Genomic DNA, 22,419 nt, shown 5'->3' with positions numbered 1-22,419 from the left:
TAGTGCAAAACAGACAGTGCAAATGTACAATAATAGGCATAAATAAAACATAACTATGAAATATATAACTATATGAACAATATATACACAATTACAAATATATATATGAATATGATATAAAATATAGTGTTTTGTGTGCTACATTGTATTAAATATTATGTACATGTAATGTTCTGTTCTCTTTTTTTGTTAAAACAGTGGATTGTTACAGGACATTGAAAAGCTTTTAAGTTGCAGTATAGTAAGTTTCCCACGGCTTCCAGGGGTTTCACAGAGTGCAACATACACTTTGACCTCAGAGGAAAACTCTTCGCCTTTTCAGTACAGATTGAATGTCCCGATGGTTCAGATGAGTTGTAAAAATAGAGTTCTTCTTGTTTCACCATAGACATCTACACATTTTTAAAGTTTATTTATTGTAATGTGCATGCGTATTGGCGTGGCTTTGCAACTCGCTCATGTGGAGCACTTGCAGGAGTCTGACCTCTCTCCTGCAGGATACACAATGATCTATTGAAGATTTCAGTTTTTTGTTAACAAGAAAATGTTGTGTTCATTATTTTTCAATATCGCCCAGGCCTAGAGCCAAATCCAGACTCACTGCAGATTCACTGCAAAACAACTGATAGCTAACGCTTGTCAGTAAATATTAAGGCAATAGAGTAAGCTAAAGTATGTTTTTAACAACACATGAAAATATAACATAGGGGAAAAACTATGCATATACATTAACCAACATGCATAGTACATAAGATTCCCTAAATTTCACAGTACGATAGATTGTCATCTTTGTATCACAATAGGATACAATACAGAATTAAAAAAATAATCTTTCTTATTTATTTATTTATTTATTTATTTATTTATTTATGTATTTATTTAATGTGTCAAGTCATTTTCTTAAAAGACAAAAATGAATAAGTTCAAAATTACATGTTGCACATGTGTGTTTGGCAAACATCTGTTATTATGGTTCATAATAAAAATAAACAAAAAATCCATAGATTGTAAAGCTATATCCCAAAATGAAATGAACTGAACGTTGCAGGTTATTTTACAAGCTGATCTTTTATTGCTATATAAAGTGTGGCTCTTACCTTCTAGAAGCAGACATCCCTATGGTGGAAGTTGTTTAGCCTTCTCAGAATCAACACTTAAAGCAACGTAGGCTAAAAAACCCAAAGTGAGAAATTAATCTTAATGTTATATTAAGTTTAATAGGAAAACTGTATTAGACAAGATTTCCCACATCACAGGCTTAAACAGCCATATACCTCTAAAAACTGAATGTATTCCCAAACAGGAGATGAATGCAAGGATAATTTTGCTTGTTCCAGTTCAAGCTTGTGCTCTGCTTGCCATTTCAACTATTAGCTAGTCAACCATTCAAGACAGGCTTATAAAACCAGTGGTCTAATGTTTTTTTTCCAATGCTGAGAGCTTGAGTTTTTTCTAATGTTTGTGGTTCCGTTAAGTAGAACTACAGAAACCAATTACTGGTATGCTGCATTTTATATTGTTTGTTGTTTTGTTTCTTTGTTTATTTCCCCCCAGGCTCCAAGTTTAGTGTCTTGTGTGCTCCCAGTACATGCTTAACAGTGAAACAGCAAGCGGGCCTAATCTTGTCTTATAAGGCTGTAAAATGGTGAATTAAAAAAAATGATCTGATGCACAATATACACACCTGGCAACAAGACCCTATTAGTATTGGAGAGAAATGATTTTGACCCAGAATAAAGAACGAATGACTGCAATAATTAACATCATTTTGCTCTGTTTACATGACCTCAAAGATAAAATGAGTGAATTTAAAGTATAACCTTTTCACAGCTGTGTCATATGCGCTGTGATTTTGGCAGCCACTTTAAATCAGACCTTAATTTGTTGCTGATTTAACCAGACCTTTTCTGCTGTGCCTTTTCTGAGCTCTTCTTATTGCTGCTCACAAACTCATCATCAGAACACAAAATGATGTTTTGAACAATATTTTGTCACTCTTCGTTGGCCATATGGTGTTTGTTATTGTGATTGTAATGACATTCATGCTGTTGAGTCATTGTAGTGCATGCTTAATGTATGTCTTTCCGTAGGTGGAGAAGCTTAAGATGGAGGTAGCAAAGCGAACCAACCAGCAGCATAAGAAGGCTCAGGAGAGGGCTGGAGAGGCCAAGAGAATTCAGGACCTTCAGCGGCAGGTTAGAAACAAGCTGTGGAGAATCCCTCTGTGTGCTCTGGGCTCCTGACCTGAGGGAGGCAGCTGTCTCATTTTGCAGTTTACTCATTCAGAGCACATCACTCCTTTCTGCTCAATCTCCTCAGTCAGTGCTGCAAAAATTGATCCACACGCCATCTGTCCTGCTCAAATGGTTCTGTTCTTACTGAGTGCCTACCTTTTTGTGGATTGCTACATGGCACATGTTCAAAATGTACTGCACAGTACACTGGCAAACATTTTGGTGCATTGTGTATTCCAACTTTTCAAACCCCCATAAAAACTGCGAATACATATCGTGAAAATGTTATCATGATTTTGCTGAGATGCCAACTCCTAATTTAGAGTGCTCATATCTTGAAATCTCTCAGGTGAAAGAGATGGAGGACATACTGCGCCGTAGGCATCCAAACTCCCTACCAGCTCTGATTTATGCTGCAGCAGCCGCAGGTGGAGAGGAAGGAGGAAGCAGCTGTCAACAGACAGCTCCTCAGCCTTCACGGACAGCAGCCCTGCTGGAGAGACGCATACACAGACTGGAAGCCGAGCTTGAGGGCCGCGATGAGGAAGCAAAGCGCTCTCTCAGAGCCATGGAGCAGCAATTCCAAAGAATCAAGGTATATGATACAAAGTGTACACTAAGTCTTTTATGTTTATTGCATGTGACACTGCAGAAGGCAGCTGAAATTTGTAGTAAATTAAAAGATAAGTACAGTTGATTATCTTGTATTTAAGTCTATACAAAATAGAAAAAAAAACATTGTGAATCAGAGATCTAAGTACCAAGCAAGGAAAGTCATCTCTGCATGCATGTACCCCAAAATAGCACTGCCATGAGGAATCATGCTAAATGAGCTTCTCTGGGTCCCGCAATATGTTAAAATGCACAAAATACATGTCATTTTGTGGGATTTTTTTTTTTTCCAAACTTTGAAAAACGGCAGGAAAATATCGATATGTCATCAAAACATGTATGTGAGTCTGAGAAACTGTAGAAAAGTGGTGACATGCAAACTAACAGTGCCATTTGTTTTACCCACACTGGATTTAATACTGCCTAAGGCAAATTTAACCAAAACACAAGTGAAGTGTTTTCAGACATTTTAGTAAATATTCTTTATTTTCTTATATTGCAGTTTAGAAAGTGAATCATTGAGAAAATACTTTTAATTCGAAGTCTAAACCCTGAATATTTTAGCCAGTTTCGTGTGCTATGTTGCTTAGCCTAGTTTTTAGGTAAGTAAGGTAAGTTGCTAGCCCCTTAGTTTAAATAAAATCGAGTTCTTACTTCATCTGTGAGTAGACTCTGTGAGGTCTCTGTCAATCAAAATTTCTGCCACTGCCAGAACTTTGTTGTAGGCTGCCTTTGGTCACAGAGGCACTAAATTGGCTGCAGAGGAGCATATTACATCAAACATTCAAAGGCCAATGAAAGCCAATAAACTCAGAAAATAGTTCTTTCAATTTGTGAAATCTGCCTGTGATTGCATTATCTTGGCAAAAATCGTTTAGTGTAAGCCTCCTTTAGCTACAAAATGTCAAAGATTAATGAAAAAAAAATGAAATGAAAAAGCAAGGAATGTTCAAGTGTTTCTACTCCGGGGTCAGCATGCTCTCTTTTCTTGGAAAAGTGGAGGGCCACATCATTTGCTTGGCATGCATTCTGTGTAAAGTGAATGTTTAATTTCATACTAAATGCAAATGGTCACTTTACATGTTTTTTTCCTCAGCTATTCACGATTCAAACCTCAGTGATTCTTTAGAGAAGGTTGTTGCCATAGAAACAAAGTTTATTATGTGACACATAACATTTCCTGAATGTGTCCCCAGTCCTGCATATGATCAAACTTGTTTAACATACATATTTTCACTATATAAATGTATTCTCAATGGCATGTTTATACCAAAAACCAAATCAAAGTAACCTAAACAGTACTAGCATATTGTGTTTTCCATATGATAAATAGAGAATCCATATTATCCATGCCATCATAGTATCTTTTTTTTCTCGAAAGGTCTTGTTTCAAGACTGTGCCATGGACAGAACTAACGACCACAATGTTTTGTAGTCATTTGTATGCTACGTACAGTTGACAACCTTGTGTTTTTGTGAATACAAAACAGAAAGGAACTTTGTGAATAAGAAATTTAATAACTGAACCCAGCAAGGACATTCATCTCTTCATGCCTTTACCCCAAAATAGCACTGTCATGAGTAATCATGTTAGATGCACTTTTCAGGGTCCCACTGTATGTTAAGCCATGCACAAATAACCTTTTTTTTTCTCAGAATTTTAAAAAGAAGTTTTTATAGATTAAAGATGCCTACTGCTTACAGCTTTATGTGTGTGTGTGCATGTATGTATCATTACTCCTTCATTCTCCATTTTTGCCCTTTTTTTATATGAAAAAATATTTATTTGTAAGTGTAATATATAAATATAAAATACAACCCTGTTTCCAAAGAAGTTGGGATGCTGTGTAGAATGTAAATAAAAATAGGATGCAATGACGTGCAAATCATGTAAACCGTAATTTTAAAGGAAAATACTACAGACAACAAATCAAATGTTGAAACTGAAAGATTTTGTTTTTTTTATAAAATATATGCCCATTTTGAATTTGATACCAACAACACGTTCCAAAAAAGTTGGGACTATTTGTACTATTTTCAATGAAATATAAAGTTTAATTTATTTGCAAATCATTGCATTTTGTTTTTGCTTACATTTTGCACAGCGTCCCAACTTTTTTGGAAATGGGGTTGTAGTTATATATGTTCTATAATATATAATGTGTATATGTGTAATATGTATTAAATATATAATTATATTTTGTGTGTGTGTGTGTGTGTGTGTGTGTGTGTGTGTGTGTGTGTTCATAATGACTTAATTAGTAGAGAAAAAAATTAAATAATATTTGTGGCATGTACAGAAGTTCAGACACCCAGCTGTAGAACTGAATTAACTCATTAGGCCTGAATTGACTCGTTAGGCAGGTCAAGATTTGCCATCAGGAATTGTCAACTTATGGCAGTTTCAGAGTGTAATAAATTGTGATGAAGACCTTGTGCCAACAGTCAACACCACAGGCTCTTAAGCAGCTGGCAGAGGATCTGAAAAAATTAAGCTAATTCATGCCTACAAAGCATGAAGTGCTTCCAGCTCCCAATTTCCACTGTCCGAAATGTCATTAAGAGATGAAGCTGAGGGGAACTGTGGAAGTCAAGGCAAGACTGCCTGGAAGACCAAGACATCTCTCAGACAGAACTGCTTATATGCTAGCTAGAAAGGCAAAACAGTGCCAGCTTATGACAGTAGAGGACCTGAAGGAAGGATCAGGAGAGATGGTGCCCCATTCTGCTGTGCAGCATTGTTTGGAAAAACATGATCTGTACGTGTGTAAGAGTCATCAGAAGAATACTCATCACAAAAGTCAATGTCTGAAATAAACAGCATATTTTTAAGACAGAGGGGAAAGAAAGTCTTTGACCACAATCACCAAAAGAATGTTTGGAGGAAAACGAGAAGCATTTGATGAAAAGTACAACTTGCCAGCTGTTAAGTATGGGGCTAGATCTATTACACTTTGGAGTTATGTGGCAGCCAGAGGCACAGGAAACATTGCACGGGTACTTGGAAGAATGGATTTTGCTAAAATTAGCAATTTCTGGAAGTGAATATGACAGTCAAGAAACTCAAACTGAAAAGAGGCTGACTTTTTCAATAGGACAGTGATCAAATCATACATCAAAATTCACTATGAACTACTGCAAAAAACGCAAGCTGAAGCTTTTAGAATAGCCCTCACAGTTCTCTGACTTGAATGTCACTATGGTTAGATACCTAAGAAGCTGCCTACAACTGCTTGTTACCAACTGCTGCCCTAGTAGGGTGTCCAAGCCTTTGCACATGCCACAATTACACAATTATTTTTTAGGTTTTTTCTATGTTAAAAATCTGTTTTTAAAGTTAGACAATGTAAACTAAAAGTGCGTATTTACGAACCAAAAATAAATAAAATGCAGCAGTGTTACAAAGGTTGTAGATTCAGGTTTGTGTTCTTGTTTTGCAGTAATATATTCATTCCTTTGCTTTGTGGTCATCGATTTAATTGCTGCAGGTGTGTCAGACTCATTTGCATGAATCATAGACAGTTGCACAAATCTAAAACTTCATGTCTGTCTCTGTAGCTCCAGTATGAGCAGCAGATCTCAGAGCTGGAGCAGCGGTTAGCTGAGCGAAGCCAGGAGCATCAGGGCGATTTGTCTCAAGAGTCAGGCACCCAGGTTGAGCCATTGCAGGAGGAGATGGAGAAACTAAAGGAGGCCCATCTGTGCGAAGTGAACGCTTTGAAGGCTGAAGTGGCCTCTCTGCGGGAACAGGCCCAGCAAGCACATCCTTCAGCAGAGGCGGAGAAGCCGCCCCGCAGCCCATCACGACACCAGCGGCAGGCAGAGGCAGCGCAGTCAGCTCGAATAGAGCGCCTGACCCAAGAACTTTCTACCAAAAGCCGCACCATTCAGGAGCTGCACCGTACCGTGGAGCGTCTGCAGAGAGAGAGGAGGACCATGCTCTCTGCTCCAAGGGTCGATGGGTCCAGCACTAAGCCTAAGCAACACCACTCAGACCCAGCCAAAGATGCATTTTCTGTTCCTGCTGAGACTTTCCCACCTACCCAGGATGAGAAAGACTATCAGCCCAGGGCTTTCTCAGGGTCACACATTTCTGAGGTGCAGCAGGAAAACGACCGGTTAAGGCTCAGACAGGAGCAGCTGGAGCTGCAATGGGAGCAGGAGAGAATCGCACTGCAGGCTGCTGCTACACAAGCACGCCATGAACTCCACAAGTGCGTGATTAAGGCCCATCTCTAACATGGTGGTACTTTTTGGCCCCTTCTTGATTTCCTATATTGCATATTTGTCAAGTGAATGCTCTTAGGTCTTTAGACAAATGTAAAGGGAACCTGTTCAAGCACAAAACACATTTTTAAATGATTATTTCATTTATTTATCCCGTCAACACTGAGACAAAAAAGTGAATGTTTCATCTGGTGTTTTATCACTCTTAATGACACAATTTTAAATTGTTACACAGATTGTTGCATTAATTTGATATGTAAGGAACTTGATAACAAACCTAATTTTTATTCAGTTTGTCATAAGCTACCTTTTTGAACAAGCAAACACATAAATAGGAATGTAAGTCACACACCAGTCCCACTTCATCATTAGTCTGATGTGCAAATCAATAATTATCACTTACTGATCCAAACTGTGCTCTGAATGAACTCACGTTTGCACTGAAAAAACATAGTGCATCCAACAAGAAGGGAAGCCTTATGCATATTTTATATAGTGATAGAAAACATGGTAGCACATAAAGTTCTCCAGTGCTGAAATTGATAAAATGATTTAACTGTTGATAACAAGAACATGCGTGCAATGTTACTCCCCTGCCAGCAGATTTAAACGAGTGGCTTTAATTTTTTAGGGCCTGGTACTAGGCCTGTCTTTAAGAGGCAGACTTATCCAACATGCAGATCACATTTTTGAATAAAGCAACATTTAAAAAATAATAATAATAATCACATTTAATTGAAAAATGAGATTCAGGTGATTGATGACAGAAAGACTTGAATGCAGGCAGTACTGTTGAAAGTCAACCTCACTCATATTTAAGCTTAACATCAAAGTGATGTAGTCCCCAGAGAAGCATAATAGGCCGTGATCATAAGCAATTTCTAAAGATGTTAATTAAAAAAAACTATTGAAATATATTCATCTGGAAAGGGTTGCAGAAACATATGTAATGTTTTAGGACATCGACCACAGTGAAAGCCATTATCCACAAATTGAAAACCCTAGGAACATTGGTAAATTTTCCCAGGAGTGGCAAGCCTGCCAAGAGTCCCAAGGGCACAGAGCCAGATCATTCCAGAAGTAACCAAAGGTTCATCCATGGAACTGCAGGACTCTCTAGCCTCAGCTAAAGTCAGTGTTCATGACTCCACAGTAAAAACTGGACTAAGCAAAACTGTCAACCATAAAGAAGCAGTAATGTAGGAAACATTTCTAACCAACAGGAGCATCAAAGCTTCCCTAACATTTGCAAAAAAAAACCACCTGGACAATTGCTAAGCCTTTTAGGAATTCTTTATATCTGCCATGAAGCAACTTCTGTATTTCACAATAGGAACATCATAGCAACATTCAAACAGTGGAGGTGGTAGTGGGAAGGTGTGGGATGTTTTTCTGCCTCAGGACCTGAACAACTTGCTGTTATTCAACGAACCATGAATTCTGTTCTTTATCAGAGAATTCTTAAGTAGTCATCTGTCCATGAACTAGTGTCTGTTCATCTGTCCGTGAACTAGAGTGTCTGTTCATCTGTCCGTGAACTAGAGTGTCTGTTCATCTGTCCGTGAACTCAGGATGAAAAATAATGTGGTCATGCAGCGAGACAGTGATCCAAAACAGAGAAGCAAATCCAAATCTGACTCATTGAATATACAGCCTCTCGGTCTGAGCTGCGTACACAGGGAAATAACTACTCAGCAAGTGCCGCCCCGGCTGTCAGGAGATATGAAACATAACCTACCAAAATATCTGAATTAGTTCTACAAATAAGAGAGGAGCTTAAATTCCTCCGCAGCAATGTGAACGGCTGTTCTCCTATAGGAATTGTTGGTTGCAGTTATTGCTACTAAAGGTCAAAAAGTAAGTTACCATGTCAATTTAGGTTCTCCGTCTTGTTTAATATTACATTTTGTTTAAAATCTGAATGCATTCACTGTGATAAATATGCATTAAAAAAGAAAATCGGGAAGGGACAAATACCGTGACAAGTCGTAGGTGGGGAAAAATAACACAAAACTGCCTGTAGATATGAGAAACAACCACATAATGTGCATGTTATAACACAGTCACAACTAACTAGATTCTGCTCCAGCTTTATCCGCTCAAGGAAAGAGTCCAAAGCACAGCTTGCGTTGCAAAATGTTTTTCTACGTGTTACATGCAATTACACATTTCTGCCAAATCCCCCAAACTTATAGAGTGCATAGCTTTAATTTATAGAAAACAATCACAATTTAAATCACAATCACAGATCTGGTCAGCAAACTTAGAATAGATGCTAGATATAAAATTTCTAAACAATCTTTCCCAAATGTTTCAGCCCTAATCATCAGGCAGTGTATTCATAACCATTTCTTGTTACAGTTTTCTGATCATTTCACATTATTTATGTGAGGACAAATTATAGTTTCTGATGATTTATTTATAAGACAGCAGTTGACTTGCTGTTTTTGTTGCTGTGCTGTGATCTCTCTAGGGCTCAGGAGCACAGCATGGAGCAGCTTGCCATACTCAAAGCTGAGCACCAGAGGGAGGTGGAACATCTTGTGGCTCGCCACGCCCTTGAGCACTCCTCCTCCAAAGTGGCCGAACTCACAAATCAGTTAAAGACCCAAGAGGTTAGCGCCTGCATTTGTGTTCTGATTATGCTCAGTTTGCTGTTTAACACCCCAAAAAAATATACTTCTTGTGGTGTTATAACTAGACTTATTAGAAAGGCATGAATAAGAAATTTAAAGTACACTCAAGTGAATTTTGTTTCTGGGGGGGTTGTTCTTTGTTGTTTAGTTTGGTTTGGTTTTTGGAGTACCAAAATGTAGTGACTGGAGAATACGATTACATGGCAAGTAGTGATGTACCAAAATTAACATTTTTGACTGAAGCCATGATTTAGATCACATTCAGACAGAAAATGAAAACAAAAAAAAATTGCTTCTGTGAATGGGGGTTTCTTATGTTTAACCTTAGAGGCTACAGAGAATTTTAGCCTACTGGATGTTCTCCACTTGCAAATATCCAGTATTTATATATACACATCATACACCGATCAGGCATAACATTATGTCCTTGTTTCTACACTCATTGTCCATTTTATCAGCTCCACTTACTATATAGGTGCACTTTGTAGTTCTACAATTACAGACTGTAGTCCATCTGTTTCTCTGCATACTTTGTTAGCCCCCTTTTACCCTGTTCTTCAGTGGTCAGGACCCCCATGGACCCTCACAGAGCAGGTACTATTTGGGTGGTGGATCATTCTCAGCACTGCAGTAACACTGACGTGGTGGTGGTGTGTTAGTGTGTGTTGTGCTGGTACGAGTGGATCAGACACAGCAGTGCTGCTGGAGTTTTTAAACACTGTGTCCACTCACTGTCCACTCTACTAGACACTCCTACCTTGTCAGTCCACCTTGTAGATGTAAAGTCAGAGACGATAGCTCATCTGCTGCTGCACAGTTTGTGTTGGTCATCCTCTAGTCCTTCATCAGTGGTCACAGGGCGCTGCTGGCTGGATATTTTTGGTTAGTGGACTATTCTCAGTCCAGCAGTGACACTGAGGTGTTTAAAAACTCCAGCAGCACTGCTGTGTCTGATCCACTTGTACCAGCACAACACACACTAACACACCACCACCACATCATTGTTACTGCAGTGCTGAGAATGATCCACCACCCAAATAGTACCTGCTCTGTGAGGGTCCATGGTGGTCCTGACCGCTGAAGAACATGGTGAAAGGGGGCTAACAAAGTATGCAGAGAAACAGATGAACTACAGTCTGTAATTGTAGAACTATAAAGTGCACCTATATAGTAAGTGGAGCTGATAAAATGGACAGTGAGCCTAAAAACAAGGAGGTGGTCATAATGTTATGCCTGATTGGTGTATATCATTACTTATACCTTTGTCAGGGTGATTTGTGCAACTAAAGTTAGCCAGTTAGGTAACTACAGCTATTGCTTGCAAGCTAACATTATATATTTATCTGTTCATGTATTTACCTGCCATTGCATTTATGAACCTATTGCATTTTTCCTCAGTAAGGTTGACATTAAAGTTATTTGTTTTGGTTTAGGGTTGTAAGATAATAACATTAAATGCGATGTTCGATAAAGCTGATGGACATCATGATGACGATGACAGTATTCGAAGTGATAAATTATTATTAAAATAGTGTGTCTCTGACTCACTAATGGACCTCTCCTTCAAACAAATAGTACAATGTAAAATTACAAAAGCACCTTTCAGTATTGAGCAAAATAAAAAGAAACGAAATACTGACAGCTACTAACATCAGACCTGCAGTGAACAGAAAAGCTGAGAAACAGTCAGCATTACCTCGACAGCTTTTTCTAAGAAGGCACACAAAAACATACACATTTTTGTTTCATTTTATTTTTGTTTAGTAATGATTTTATGACAGCAGCCGTTACTGCCTTGCACACTTAAAACACAGTACTAGGTGTGATAACAATCCTAATGTTTGAAGCGTTTTACAGGCTTGTAGTTCAGTGGAGTAGTTTTTGAGCTGTGTGTATGTTTTGTGATTGACTGTATAGCTGAATGGTTAGGTTACTCATCTCCTAAGTGGGAGAAGCCCGCGTTAGGCTTCTAACAGTGTGTGCTGGCAATGAAATGATGCTGCGTATATGAGAGAATTTGTTCTGTTCCATCATCCCCGTTTTAACAATGCGTTTATCACAGAAACTTAATGCGACAACAATAAAATTCTGATTTACCGTACAGCCCTATTTTCTACCAGTTTGCTATTAAAAATCACAAAGAAGCTGTAATACTAACCTTGAGCTGAGAAATTCACATTCCGTTGTGTCTTTCTGTTGTGCAGTCTTAATTTCTTTGCTTGGGTATGAAAGTGTGCCAGGGCTTAATACTGACCTGATTATGGTTCATAATAGATTATGAAAATTACCTATTTCATCTGACAGGGATAAAAAAAAAAAATCAATTCCTTTATTAAGACTTCTATCACTAAGTGAAATAAAATGCAGGAACAGATAGTAAAAATGCTCACAAGTCTTGTAAATGATGAACATGTTGCCCTTAATAAGGAACACATGCCTGTCAGTGTTTAGTGTTAGTTTAGGCACTGTTTGCCTTTATTACAGTTTCCATTCTATTCAGAAAACTTGCTTTCAGTTTTTCAAAGAAACTTACAAGGATATTTTTCTGCACCTCCACTGTTTAGTCATAGAAGTTAGTTGCATTTTCTTCTTCTCATTATCCAAATACTCCCAAACACCTTCAGTAATGTTGAGGTCTGGGATGGTCAGTCACTTTAATGTTCTGAGAACACCAGGAGCTTCTTAGTTTGATTTGTATTTGTTAAAATTTAATTATTATTGTTATTATTTGTTTTTCCTTTTCTCAGTAATGGCTTCTTGAAAGGATGGACAAACATCTGTGGATTTTTTTCACATCCGAAGCAGGAGTGGAGCTTTTTCTTATTTTTCAAAGATGAAAGCTTTAAGTACTGTTTATTTGATGATGACAGTTTTGATGGTCTACCACGTCTTGCGCGTTGTTAGGAGTCCAGTTGCCTCACTTTCAATAATTTTGTAACTCTTATTGGTTACTCTTTGTTTTTTTCCCTCACTTATTTTCCTTTGACTTTCCCCTTTCTTATGCAGGTGAAAAATGAATGACTTAATGGTTCTTTTTACTGAAATTAAGTAAACATTTATGCTTATATAGTGATTAATTTTAAGTATATGTGTCTGTGTTACAGATTATGGTGCTGAATTTGCGTGAGCAGGTGAAGGAACTGCAAAGCGCTAAAGACTCTCTTGCTGTGTCTAAAATCAGAGAGGAGACTTTGCAGAACCAGGTATCTATTTTTACTGCACTGCTCTCAGTTTTGGGTATCTGTGCAAGTGAGTAGGTTTCTAGTATACTCTTGCTTTCATATATAATGGCTTTAGGGCATTACATTCACATGGTAAAGTCGAATGCACTCAGTAATGTGTTACCTAAGAAAATAGACACTGATTTCTTTTTGGAACCAATGGCCTATTGCTCAGGTTTCGAGAGACTCTTTTATGCATATTGTGCCTTTTTGCAAAAGGCCAAAACAGGTCAACATTAAGTCGCCAGGCAAAGATGAGCCATCAAGTCTGCAGATTATAAAATTTTAATGATTGTTTTATTAAATTACTGTTGTAAACTGTTTAGCCACAGAACACTGAGCAGTGGTCCATTGTTCTATGCTATAATCATGAGCAGCTGAAGAGGAAAGGGTACAATTTATCGGGTTGCAACAATTCCTAGTAGATAATCAAGCATAAAATATCAGAGTTAAAAATAAAGGCTGTCAATTAGCCAAAAAAAATTTTATGTTTTTCAAAGATCTCAAGGTCTTGGTAAATTAAGTGCTTTGATTGTTTTCAAGTACCATCACCTCCTCTTTGTATTTGGGTGTATGCTAGCTGGCTAAGCTTTTGGAGGAGCTCAAGCAGGCAAAAGAGACCCACAGTCCTGAGCTGAGACACTTTGCCAGCCTTGAGCACAAAATCCACTCCATGGAGCGTCGATACAATCAGCGTGAGCAAGAACTGCAGCAGGTATGTGCATCATACAATACCATTGTTGCAGATATATATACAGTGGTTTTAATACGACTTGGAAAATGCCCTACACTGTCTGAATGGTCAGAAAAAGTGCAAAACAGAACAATGGTCTGTCTGATGGTCATTTCTGAGATCTAATTACAGCTTTTATCTTATGACTTGTAGATCACAGACACGTCTGAGATTTGAATGCTCAGCACTAACATTGTATCTGTAACTTATAGCTAGCTAGCTAACTGCTGGACCGTGCTTCTGAAACTGAGGTCAAACAAACTCCTGTTAGAAGTCAGCATGGTTAGGTTTGAGGACACGATGGAGAAATTTCTTGTGTGCCTTATTGTGTGGCATGCCTGTAAAGTACGATTGCAGGGAAGCACTGTGAGCCTTGATGTTAGGGGGGTAGATAACGTAATCCTCAGCTGATATATCTGCTAGCTATCATACTCTCTCAAATGAAGTTAATCGCTTAGGGTCCTGCAACTGGTGGCTAATGCAAGTAGGAAGCAGCGTCTAGCTATGCTAAAAACAAAAATGTAATAAACCTTCATGACAAGTACCATTAATAAATTTAAAGCTTAAATGACCTACTTGTAGCACTATACGATAATAACGGGATAATGATACAATAGTATTTTGGTGATAGGTTGTAGTAGCCTAAAAATTACATGCTAATTTTCTACTTGTTACTAAATAATGAGTTAGTAATTTTAGTGTTAACAAGTGAGTAATAAAATGGAAAAATAATGGTAACAAACTCTAATTGCCTATAAAATCTTAATAAAATGTATTGTAAAATACAAACTAAATTCTTTCTATCTTCTTTCTCAGTTACTGCATCTCACGTTAGGTGAGAACATAAGTATTTGTTCTGTTACTTTTACATATAGGCCTACCCACAGGCAGGTGTTACCCAAGAACAGATGAGGTACTTATTTTAAGATAGAAAGAACCGGGGCTGGAAAACACATTACATATTCCTCTAGAGCAGAGGTGCTCAATCCTGGTCTTGGTGATCTACCACCCTGCAGAGTTTTGCTCCAGCCATAATGTAGCCCACCTGATCCATGTAATGACAGCCTCCATAGGCATCTGAATATTAGAGCCAGGTTTCTCAGAATTTTCCAGGGTGGTAACAAAATACTCTATTATAAAATACAGGTCTGGCAAAAGGCTCAGAAATGAATTCAGAGATGGAAAATGTCAAACCACACCACATATGTATTTACTTCAGATAAATACAGCTTGTTACCATAATATTACCATATAGTTACCAAGTTATTACTGATCTGTAAAGCAAAGTGCCTAACTTACTTGCTGGGAGTTTTTTCTAGGACTCAGAGCAGCAGGAGAGCAGTCAATTTATGTGAAAGAGAGGAACACGAGCAGCTGATCTATATATGTTGCTAACTCTGATGGGTATTTTGGCAGATCTGATGTCACCTGTGCCAAATTTAGTCCCACCCAATTCAAATCGAATGAAATTAAGCAGAAAACTGTAGGGAAAAAAGTAGTTTCAGAAATCTCTCAACAGCATTCTTTCTCTGCTGGTTCATAGTACAAACACCACATCACAAAATGGTAGATAATAGTTAGAGGAAAATGAGTAGACAGAGGATTTTAAAACAATAATGTTGGAAGCATTTTTTGAACACTTAATTTCTAATCAGTGTTTCAGTCCACACCGGTTGTAATAAAAGCATTTTATTATGTTAAAAAGAGCATTTTCTGATTGAATTTATTTTAGACTACACTTTTTGTGTACATTAGTTTCTGAACATTAAATAGGGAAACGATTACAACATAAACTAATACTCGACTATTCCAGTAACTTCTGCCAGTCCTAATATTCACACTGTTCACTATGCAAGCACAATGCCACTTCTGTTTTTAATGTTTCAGATGATCGCTCAGACACGGTCAGTGGTGGAGCAGGAACAGCAGGCTGAGGTGGCTCGCTGGAAGAAGTTAGCTCAGGGAAAGAGTAGTGAGCTGGAGGCCTTCAGACTAGAGCTGGACTCTATACTGGACGTGCTTCGAGAGCTCCAGAGACAGGGTGTGGTCATCCCTGCCTCACAACACTCCTCTCCTACTGGCATTGTGTTTCGGCCTCTCAGATCCTGACTTACTTTTTTCCCCATTAACCAGCCATTACACTCAGGTATGTTTAGGACACTGTTTGCACTGCAGCTCCTGTATCTGGGAATTGGCCACCTAGTTTTTGTGCTTTGGACAAATACTGGACCACTCCATGCTATGTTAATAGCACTGAGGATGCCTTGCTCAAGATTGATTTATTATTGAATAGACTGTATACAAAGATTAGGCTAAATTAAATAGCATGTCTGAGATTCCATTTGAATTTTTCTTTACATACAGTTGTTACTATGTGTGTGGGCAGGGTGTTTTGGCATGCTCTCACATTGACAGATGTAGCGACTAAGCGTGGCTCTCAGTTTGCCCTGAGTGCCTGCTAGAAAGGTCTAGAATGGCATAAACATAGATAAACTGCAGTGGCACATGGTGATTAGTGATATCATCTAATGTTTGCAGACAGTTTATATAAAAACTTCAAACAAATTGACGAAACTGAAGTAGAATGAAACTCTTACATGTAGCTTCTTTACATACCATCGCTGACTTTGACCAGTGCACATAGCATTCTCAGGTGTTGTGCCTTTTTCTGTATAAAGGAAACCTGTAAGTGACTGTTAAATCCACTTCACTAGTTCTACTGAAAACTCAGGGGAACACTCAATTTTAATGCATATCTAACCTTCACAGAAAACCTTATCACTCAAGTCTCACTAGATTAAAAATTTGAACCTCTGCCGGCCGCACTTAAGGAGATACAGAGAGATACAGATGCAAAGAGACTGATGACTGATTTCATGTTATATTTGCCAGAGCAGGTCAAGGCACACGCTGTTCTCTGCTCTCTTAAGTTTAATTTAATTTCCATCTGACATGTAATAAGTTGCTCTGGATTGCAGATGTGGGCCCACCATTATGATTTAAATGAATTTCCCAGTTATGTCAGTTGCACATGTACTACAGAAAAAGTAATTTAATGTGTTTTTCAAAGTAGAAATAGAAATTTTACTTCATGTATAGTGTGCTATCTTGAATATTTATTGACATTAAAGTGAAAATATAACTGTTGTGAAAAATCTTATTAAATATCTATCTGTAGTAGTGCTTTAAAAACCCCTGCACTTAAAATGTGTTGTTTAAATGTTTAGCTCTTTGGTAGTTTGTGATTATGTAGATAATAGATGTTACTTGCAGTGTTGCCAGATTTGTCATCTTTTCATACCCTTTAGGAATTTTAGTTTTTATTTATTTATTTTTAAAGCAGATTTAACCACAACCAGATGTAAAGGGCTGAGACCATCTGACACTCGGTGGAATGCAAATACAATATGATAATGTCACAAATCTACTAATTCGCACATGGTGTCATTTAAAGATACTTAGCAACTTTTCAAGCAGGCTTTGTCAACTTTCTATTAAAAGCATTTGGCAACACTGGATATTTGTATCACATGCACAATGTTTACCTTTCTCCATTAAAAATTCAGGCTTTCTCAGTACTTACAGAAAAAAACGATTCGATTGGATGTCATGAATGAGCTTGAACTTATTCTTTCCAATATGCTAAAATGTGCTTATAAGAGTATAACAACAATGTGACAAACACATATAGCTACAGAACATGCTTACACTAGCGCAGCTAACTAGCTTGAGTTAGCAGTTATATAAAATAGATGAATGGTGGTATTTAAAATTACAACAATGGCAAATTTATGTTCTACGTCTGTCTAATAAACTGTCAAATATGGTGTGTAGACCTGTTCTAGTTGTAGGTAGTAGTAGAGCTGTAGGCTTAGCTACTCTAGATTCACTACCTTGTTAGCACTAGAAGCTAACATTAGCTAAGTGAGTTGGCTAAAACAGCTTCACATGCCACAGCAAAGATTAAATTTTTGCTCACTTATGCTTCATTGACCCACGTTTAGAGAATAAAGGCTCAAATCTGAGGAACTGAACCTGTGCTGTTGTGTGTGGAGCTGTTAGCTCTCCACTTCTACTCTTGCTACTCTTGCTCCACTACCCCACACATTACAACACAGGTTCGATATCTGCAAGTTTAGAGAATGAAGACGGACTCAAAACTCCAACAGCAAACAGCATAGTGGGCACTGAATATTTATTAAAAATAATTCAGAATAAAAATAAATTGTTTTATGTAGCTTTTGTTTAGCCTATTTGCTTGAACTAGGCACCATCTTTTCTTTTTGTGTAACCACCCATAGATTGTTGCTGGGATAAGGGGGTCAGAACGCACGCTATGTTGCAGTGCATACTGGGGACTGTAGTGCATCTCAGGGCGAAACGGGCTAATAAGAATAGAAAATTTAAATAATTTCGCGGGCCGAATAGGACTGTGTCACGGGCCTGACTTGGCTCACGGCCCTTGTGTTTGACACATGGGGTTAAAAAGATGACTTTAGGAGAACGTTAAACATTTGCAAAATGCCTACATTAACAAAGTTGTATGTCCTTTGAATGTGACTTTTAGGGAAAAGATTTCCAATGAAAGTTTTTTTTTCTTATACCATTTCCCCACTGACACTGTTTTTAGCTGTTGCTAATTAATATCTTGTCTTTGCAATATTTAATGATCTTTGAATCATTACTGCTAATTTAAAATTCATGAAGAGGTTTGAGGAATGCAGTTTTTAATCACAGCTCCTTATTTAAAGTGTTCTAAACACTGCAGGATTTTTTTTTGTTGTTGTTGAAGATGGGAAGATGAAAGAAAAATCTGCTCAGCTCATTGAAGCACACTGAGCAAGGTTAAGTCTTCCACCTTAGCAGGTAAGTGCAGGTGACTAGAAAACTAAATGGCACCCCTCTGTCCTTACATGGCCACGACTCATCTTTGCTCCATCATTTCTGCTTCCTCATTCCCACATAATTACACATTCATTATTCCTCCGGGGTTGTCAGGGTGATCTAGACTCATTTTCAAACAGTCAGTGTTAACAGCTAAACTGATGTTCTGTCTCAACTTGATTAGCATTTAACATTAAGCTGCTTGACATCCAATCATAAACTCATCCACTTGCCTTATATTTGTCTTCATAAATGGCATGATTAATCTGATTTTCATACTACCTAGGGGAACAGATTACTTGGAAAATCAACGTTATAAATACTGATCATACAGTGCTGCTTGAAAGTTTGTGAACCCTTTATGTGCATTTCTGAATAAATTTGTCCTAAAATTAGATCAGATCTTCATTTATCATAACAGTAGATAAAGAGAACCCAATAAAACAAATAACACAAACAATTATATAGGTTTTCATTCATTTATTGAACAAAGTGGTTCAACATTATATATTTTGGTCGGGAAAGGTATGTGAACCTCTAGAATTATTAGTTTGGTACAGGTGATAATTAGAGTCAGAAGATTCGGTCCATTAGATGACAGTCAGGTGTGAGTGTGGCTGACTGTACCCTCTAAAAAAGAACATGTCTTCACCATCACAAGTCGTCAGCACACACATTTGTTAGTGCATGCTACGTCTCAGTTAAGAGATTTGTAAAAACTTCAAACAAAATCTGCCAATGCTCACCAGACTGGAGGAGGCTCTAAAACATTTTCTCTATGGACTTCTCTGATCTACTGTCAGACAGATAGCATACATTTGGAGGAAATTCAATACCATTGTTACCCTTCCCAGGAGTGGTCATCCAACAAAAATCCAAGAGTAAGGGTGCCTACACACTAGAGGCTGATGCAGCGTCAGAAACGCAGACTTCTAATGTGTTTAAGTTAGGACGCTACATTAGCTCTGTTGGACTAGAAACGTGTCTGTATGCAGTGAAAAGACCATTTCAACTTTTGCTGCAACGCATTCTGACGTGAAGGAATGTCAACCAATAGGAACGCGCAGGCAGAAGACGGATGAAAATCCAAGATGGAGAACAGTAGCGATGCCGTGTACTCTTTTCCTGTTCTATATGAATTCTTTGCCTTCGTGCCTGAACCCCAGAGTAACATCTGAGGACCTTGATCCTCTCCTACCCTGGCTAATATCAGTGCTCTTGGGTCCACCATCAGGCAAACACTGAACAAGAAAAGTATGCATGAAATGACAACATGGAGACATTCCCTACCCTCCAGGTGGAACACTGCTGCCTGTTTAAAGTTTTCTAAAGAACATCTGGATGAACCTGGAGAGTAATATTATGTAGATCAATATAAGGTAAAAATAGATTTTTTTATGACTTGAGATGTTGTTTGGCAAAAACTAAACTTCCAACATAAGAACCTCATCCCAACTTGATGGTGGCAGTATCATGATTTGGGGCTGTTTTGCTGCTACTGGAACAGGACAGCTTGCCATTATTTGATGGAGCCATGAATTCTGGATTGTATCAAAAAATACTACAGCAGAATTTAAGAAAATCTATGCAGGTAGTGGGTAGTTGCTCTGGGTAGTTTTGCCAATATCTCCACATTACGACAGCTGACATAGACGTACATATAAGCCCTTAATGACAGCTGACATAGACGTACATAAACATTTATGCCATTGTGGCACCGTTGTGACATCAGCCATCTTTTATGGAGTGGTCTGCTGGGGCGGCAGCATCTCAACTGCGGCCAGGAAGAGACTTGGCAGACTCATTAAGAGGGCCAGCTCTGTCCCGGGAAGCCCCATAGACCCAGTGCAGATGGTCCTCAAATAAAGTGAGTTTTACCATTTATAAGGTTTAGGCTATGTTGCTTCAATATTACCTCACTGTGATGTACACAAAGCTACCAAGTCAAATATAACATGCTATGTTAAAAGCAGCCTTTATAACAGGCAATGCCTAATGGAATAACCTTTTATAAATATTTAGGTTTATGTCGGTTGTCTTGACAAGCTTGAAGTGTCATGCTCTTGGTCTTATGAACACAAGTGTTAACAGAACTTCATAGCTTAACATCATTCCAAAGTAGCTGAAGTCTTTTTTACACCCATTGAAATTGCTATATTTATTATAATTTGTACAAATTCTTTGTGAGTTCAGGTTGGAGATCCATAGCTTTACTGCAGTAAAGAAAATCACCTCACACTGGAAGAGAACGAGACTGGAACAGGCAAGAACAAAGATATAAGCAAGACAACCTGTCATGTATGTACATCAGTATTGTTTGTTTATCGAACAAAGCCAAGTCTACAGATTTACACAAAACCTTGACACAGGCTAGATTCAGGTTTGAGGTGGCCAGAGAGCTGTGGAAAAAGCTGCTCAGGAAAAATCACAGCACAATACAGGACAGTATATTTTTCAAATGACAGGACAGAACAGATAGATCCAACTAAAATCATTTAAATAAATTTGGACAATGCCATATAGAAAAGATCTCATCATTGTCAATTGTAAGAAAGATGCCACATTGGGCAATATCTAAAACACTGATTAGATGACAGCTAGTCACATTTGATAAGCACTATATATGCATGTAATTGGTTCTGAAAATCATAAATGTACAGCTTAGCGTGAACAAGGTGCTTATGCTCACAAGCAAGACAAAGAACAGGTTTAAACAATTCAATACTGGTGTTCAGTGCAGACATGGTACTGAATAAGATCATTAAAAATGTTAACTGGGCAAATTAGCTGCTTCTTATAAACACAAGCAGTGATATCAAACAAGAGAGACCACCAGTTTAGTCACAAATCACAGAACTACAATTACATCCATAACTGCTCTGTTACATTGTTTCTAAGTGCCAAAGGCTGCACTTCAAGCATGGATAATGAGGCCCAATACGGTCAGCAAGTTCTAAGAGGATTTTCAGTGACACCACACTGGGTGCATTGCATGTGTTAAATGTTGGGTAAAATAAACCATTTTCAGCATTTCCAGTATTCCAATATGCATGACTTTCAGATCAATCCCCTGCACTAGCATGGTAGGATCTAGCAATGCACAACAGGAATTGTCCAAGATCAGACAATTTTTTGCTCCAAACAAGCATTTGTTCCTAGTAACCATCAATACATGACTCATTGTCCTAAATAACCAGTTGCCTTGATTGACGCATCACTTTATTTGATTGTATGTAACTAAAATAGGGAACTAAATTTCTATTTAAGAATTTTGAATGCCTGTTTAGCCCATCAAAGAGTGAATAGTGTTAATTATATTGCAACTTTGGCTAATAAAATAATAATGATAAAGAAAATTTGAATCAGCTAAAAAAAATTAAAGATCTTTGCACCTCTAGTACAATCCTGTAATATATGAAACACACTTTTATAAACTAAGCAACAAATGAAACTTGTTTATTGTATATAAACAATGCAAACAAGTCAAACCCCTCACTCCTGGTCCAGATAAAGACTAGCATGATTCCAATCAATTTCAAACAAAACCTGACTGGATGTAACATGAAGCCAGCATAATAAATGTGCTACATGGTCCTCACTAAATCATATCCTATTTTTCAACTCAGAATAATACAGTTGTAAAGGCAGTTTTTATGTAGAACAAAAAATAGGATTCTCACATTTAAGTAACTTGGCACAGTTTTTTTAACTGGTCTTGACAAGTGCAAATGTTCACAAGACCAAAATTCAGTTCAGTTCATTCTTGAGACAAAAACCAGCCTCAGATACTATGACCCTAGGCCAGAGACACACCTCCTGAAACAAAGTTGTAATCTACAGTATCATCACACTGATGTGCAGTGTTACGTGAT

At 37.9% G+C, this 22,419-nt stretch overlaps 1 protein-coding gene across 3 annotated transcripts in view; it reads left to right on the top strand.

Annotated features, from left to right (window-relative positions):
- cep162 (centrosomal protein 162) overlaps positions 1–17,183 on the top strand; it is a 48,153-nt gene extending 30,970 nt beyond the window's left edge. For all 3 annotated transcript variants that reach the window (XM_036590176.1, XM_036590182.1, XM_036590167.1), the window contains exons 21-27: positions 2,091–2,195; positions 2,584–2,829; positions 6,405–7,060; positions 9,547–9,688; positions 12,814–12,912; positions 13,511–13,645; positions 15,551–17,183. In XM_036590176.1, the coding sequence (XP_036446069.1) occupies positions 2,091–2,195; positions 2,584–2,829; positions 6,405–7,060; positions 9,547–9,688; positions 12,814–12,912; positions 13,511–13,645; positions 15,551–15,772 (1,605 nt within the window). In that variant the 3' untranslated portion in view covers positions 15,773–17,183. The remainder of the gene's footprint in view (positions 1–2,090; positions 2,196–2,583; positions 2,830–6,404; positions 7,061–9,546; positions 9,689–12,813; positions 12,913–13,510; positions 13,646–15,550) is intronic.
- The last annotated feature ends 5,236 nt before the right edge of the window (positions 17,184–22,419 follow it).

Source organism: Colossoma macropomum, unplaced genomic scaffold, assembly GCF_904425465.1.
Source record: "Colossoma macropomum unplaced genomic scaffold, Colossoma_macropomum, whole genome shotgun sequence".
NCBI lineage: Eukaryota > Metazoa > Chordata > Actinopteri > Characiformes > Serrasalmidae > Colossoma > Colossoma macropomum.
Note: the sequence above shows the minus strand (reverse complement) of the source record. Positions and strands in the feature narration are given on the sequence as shown.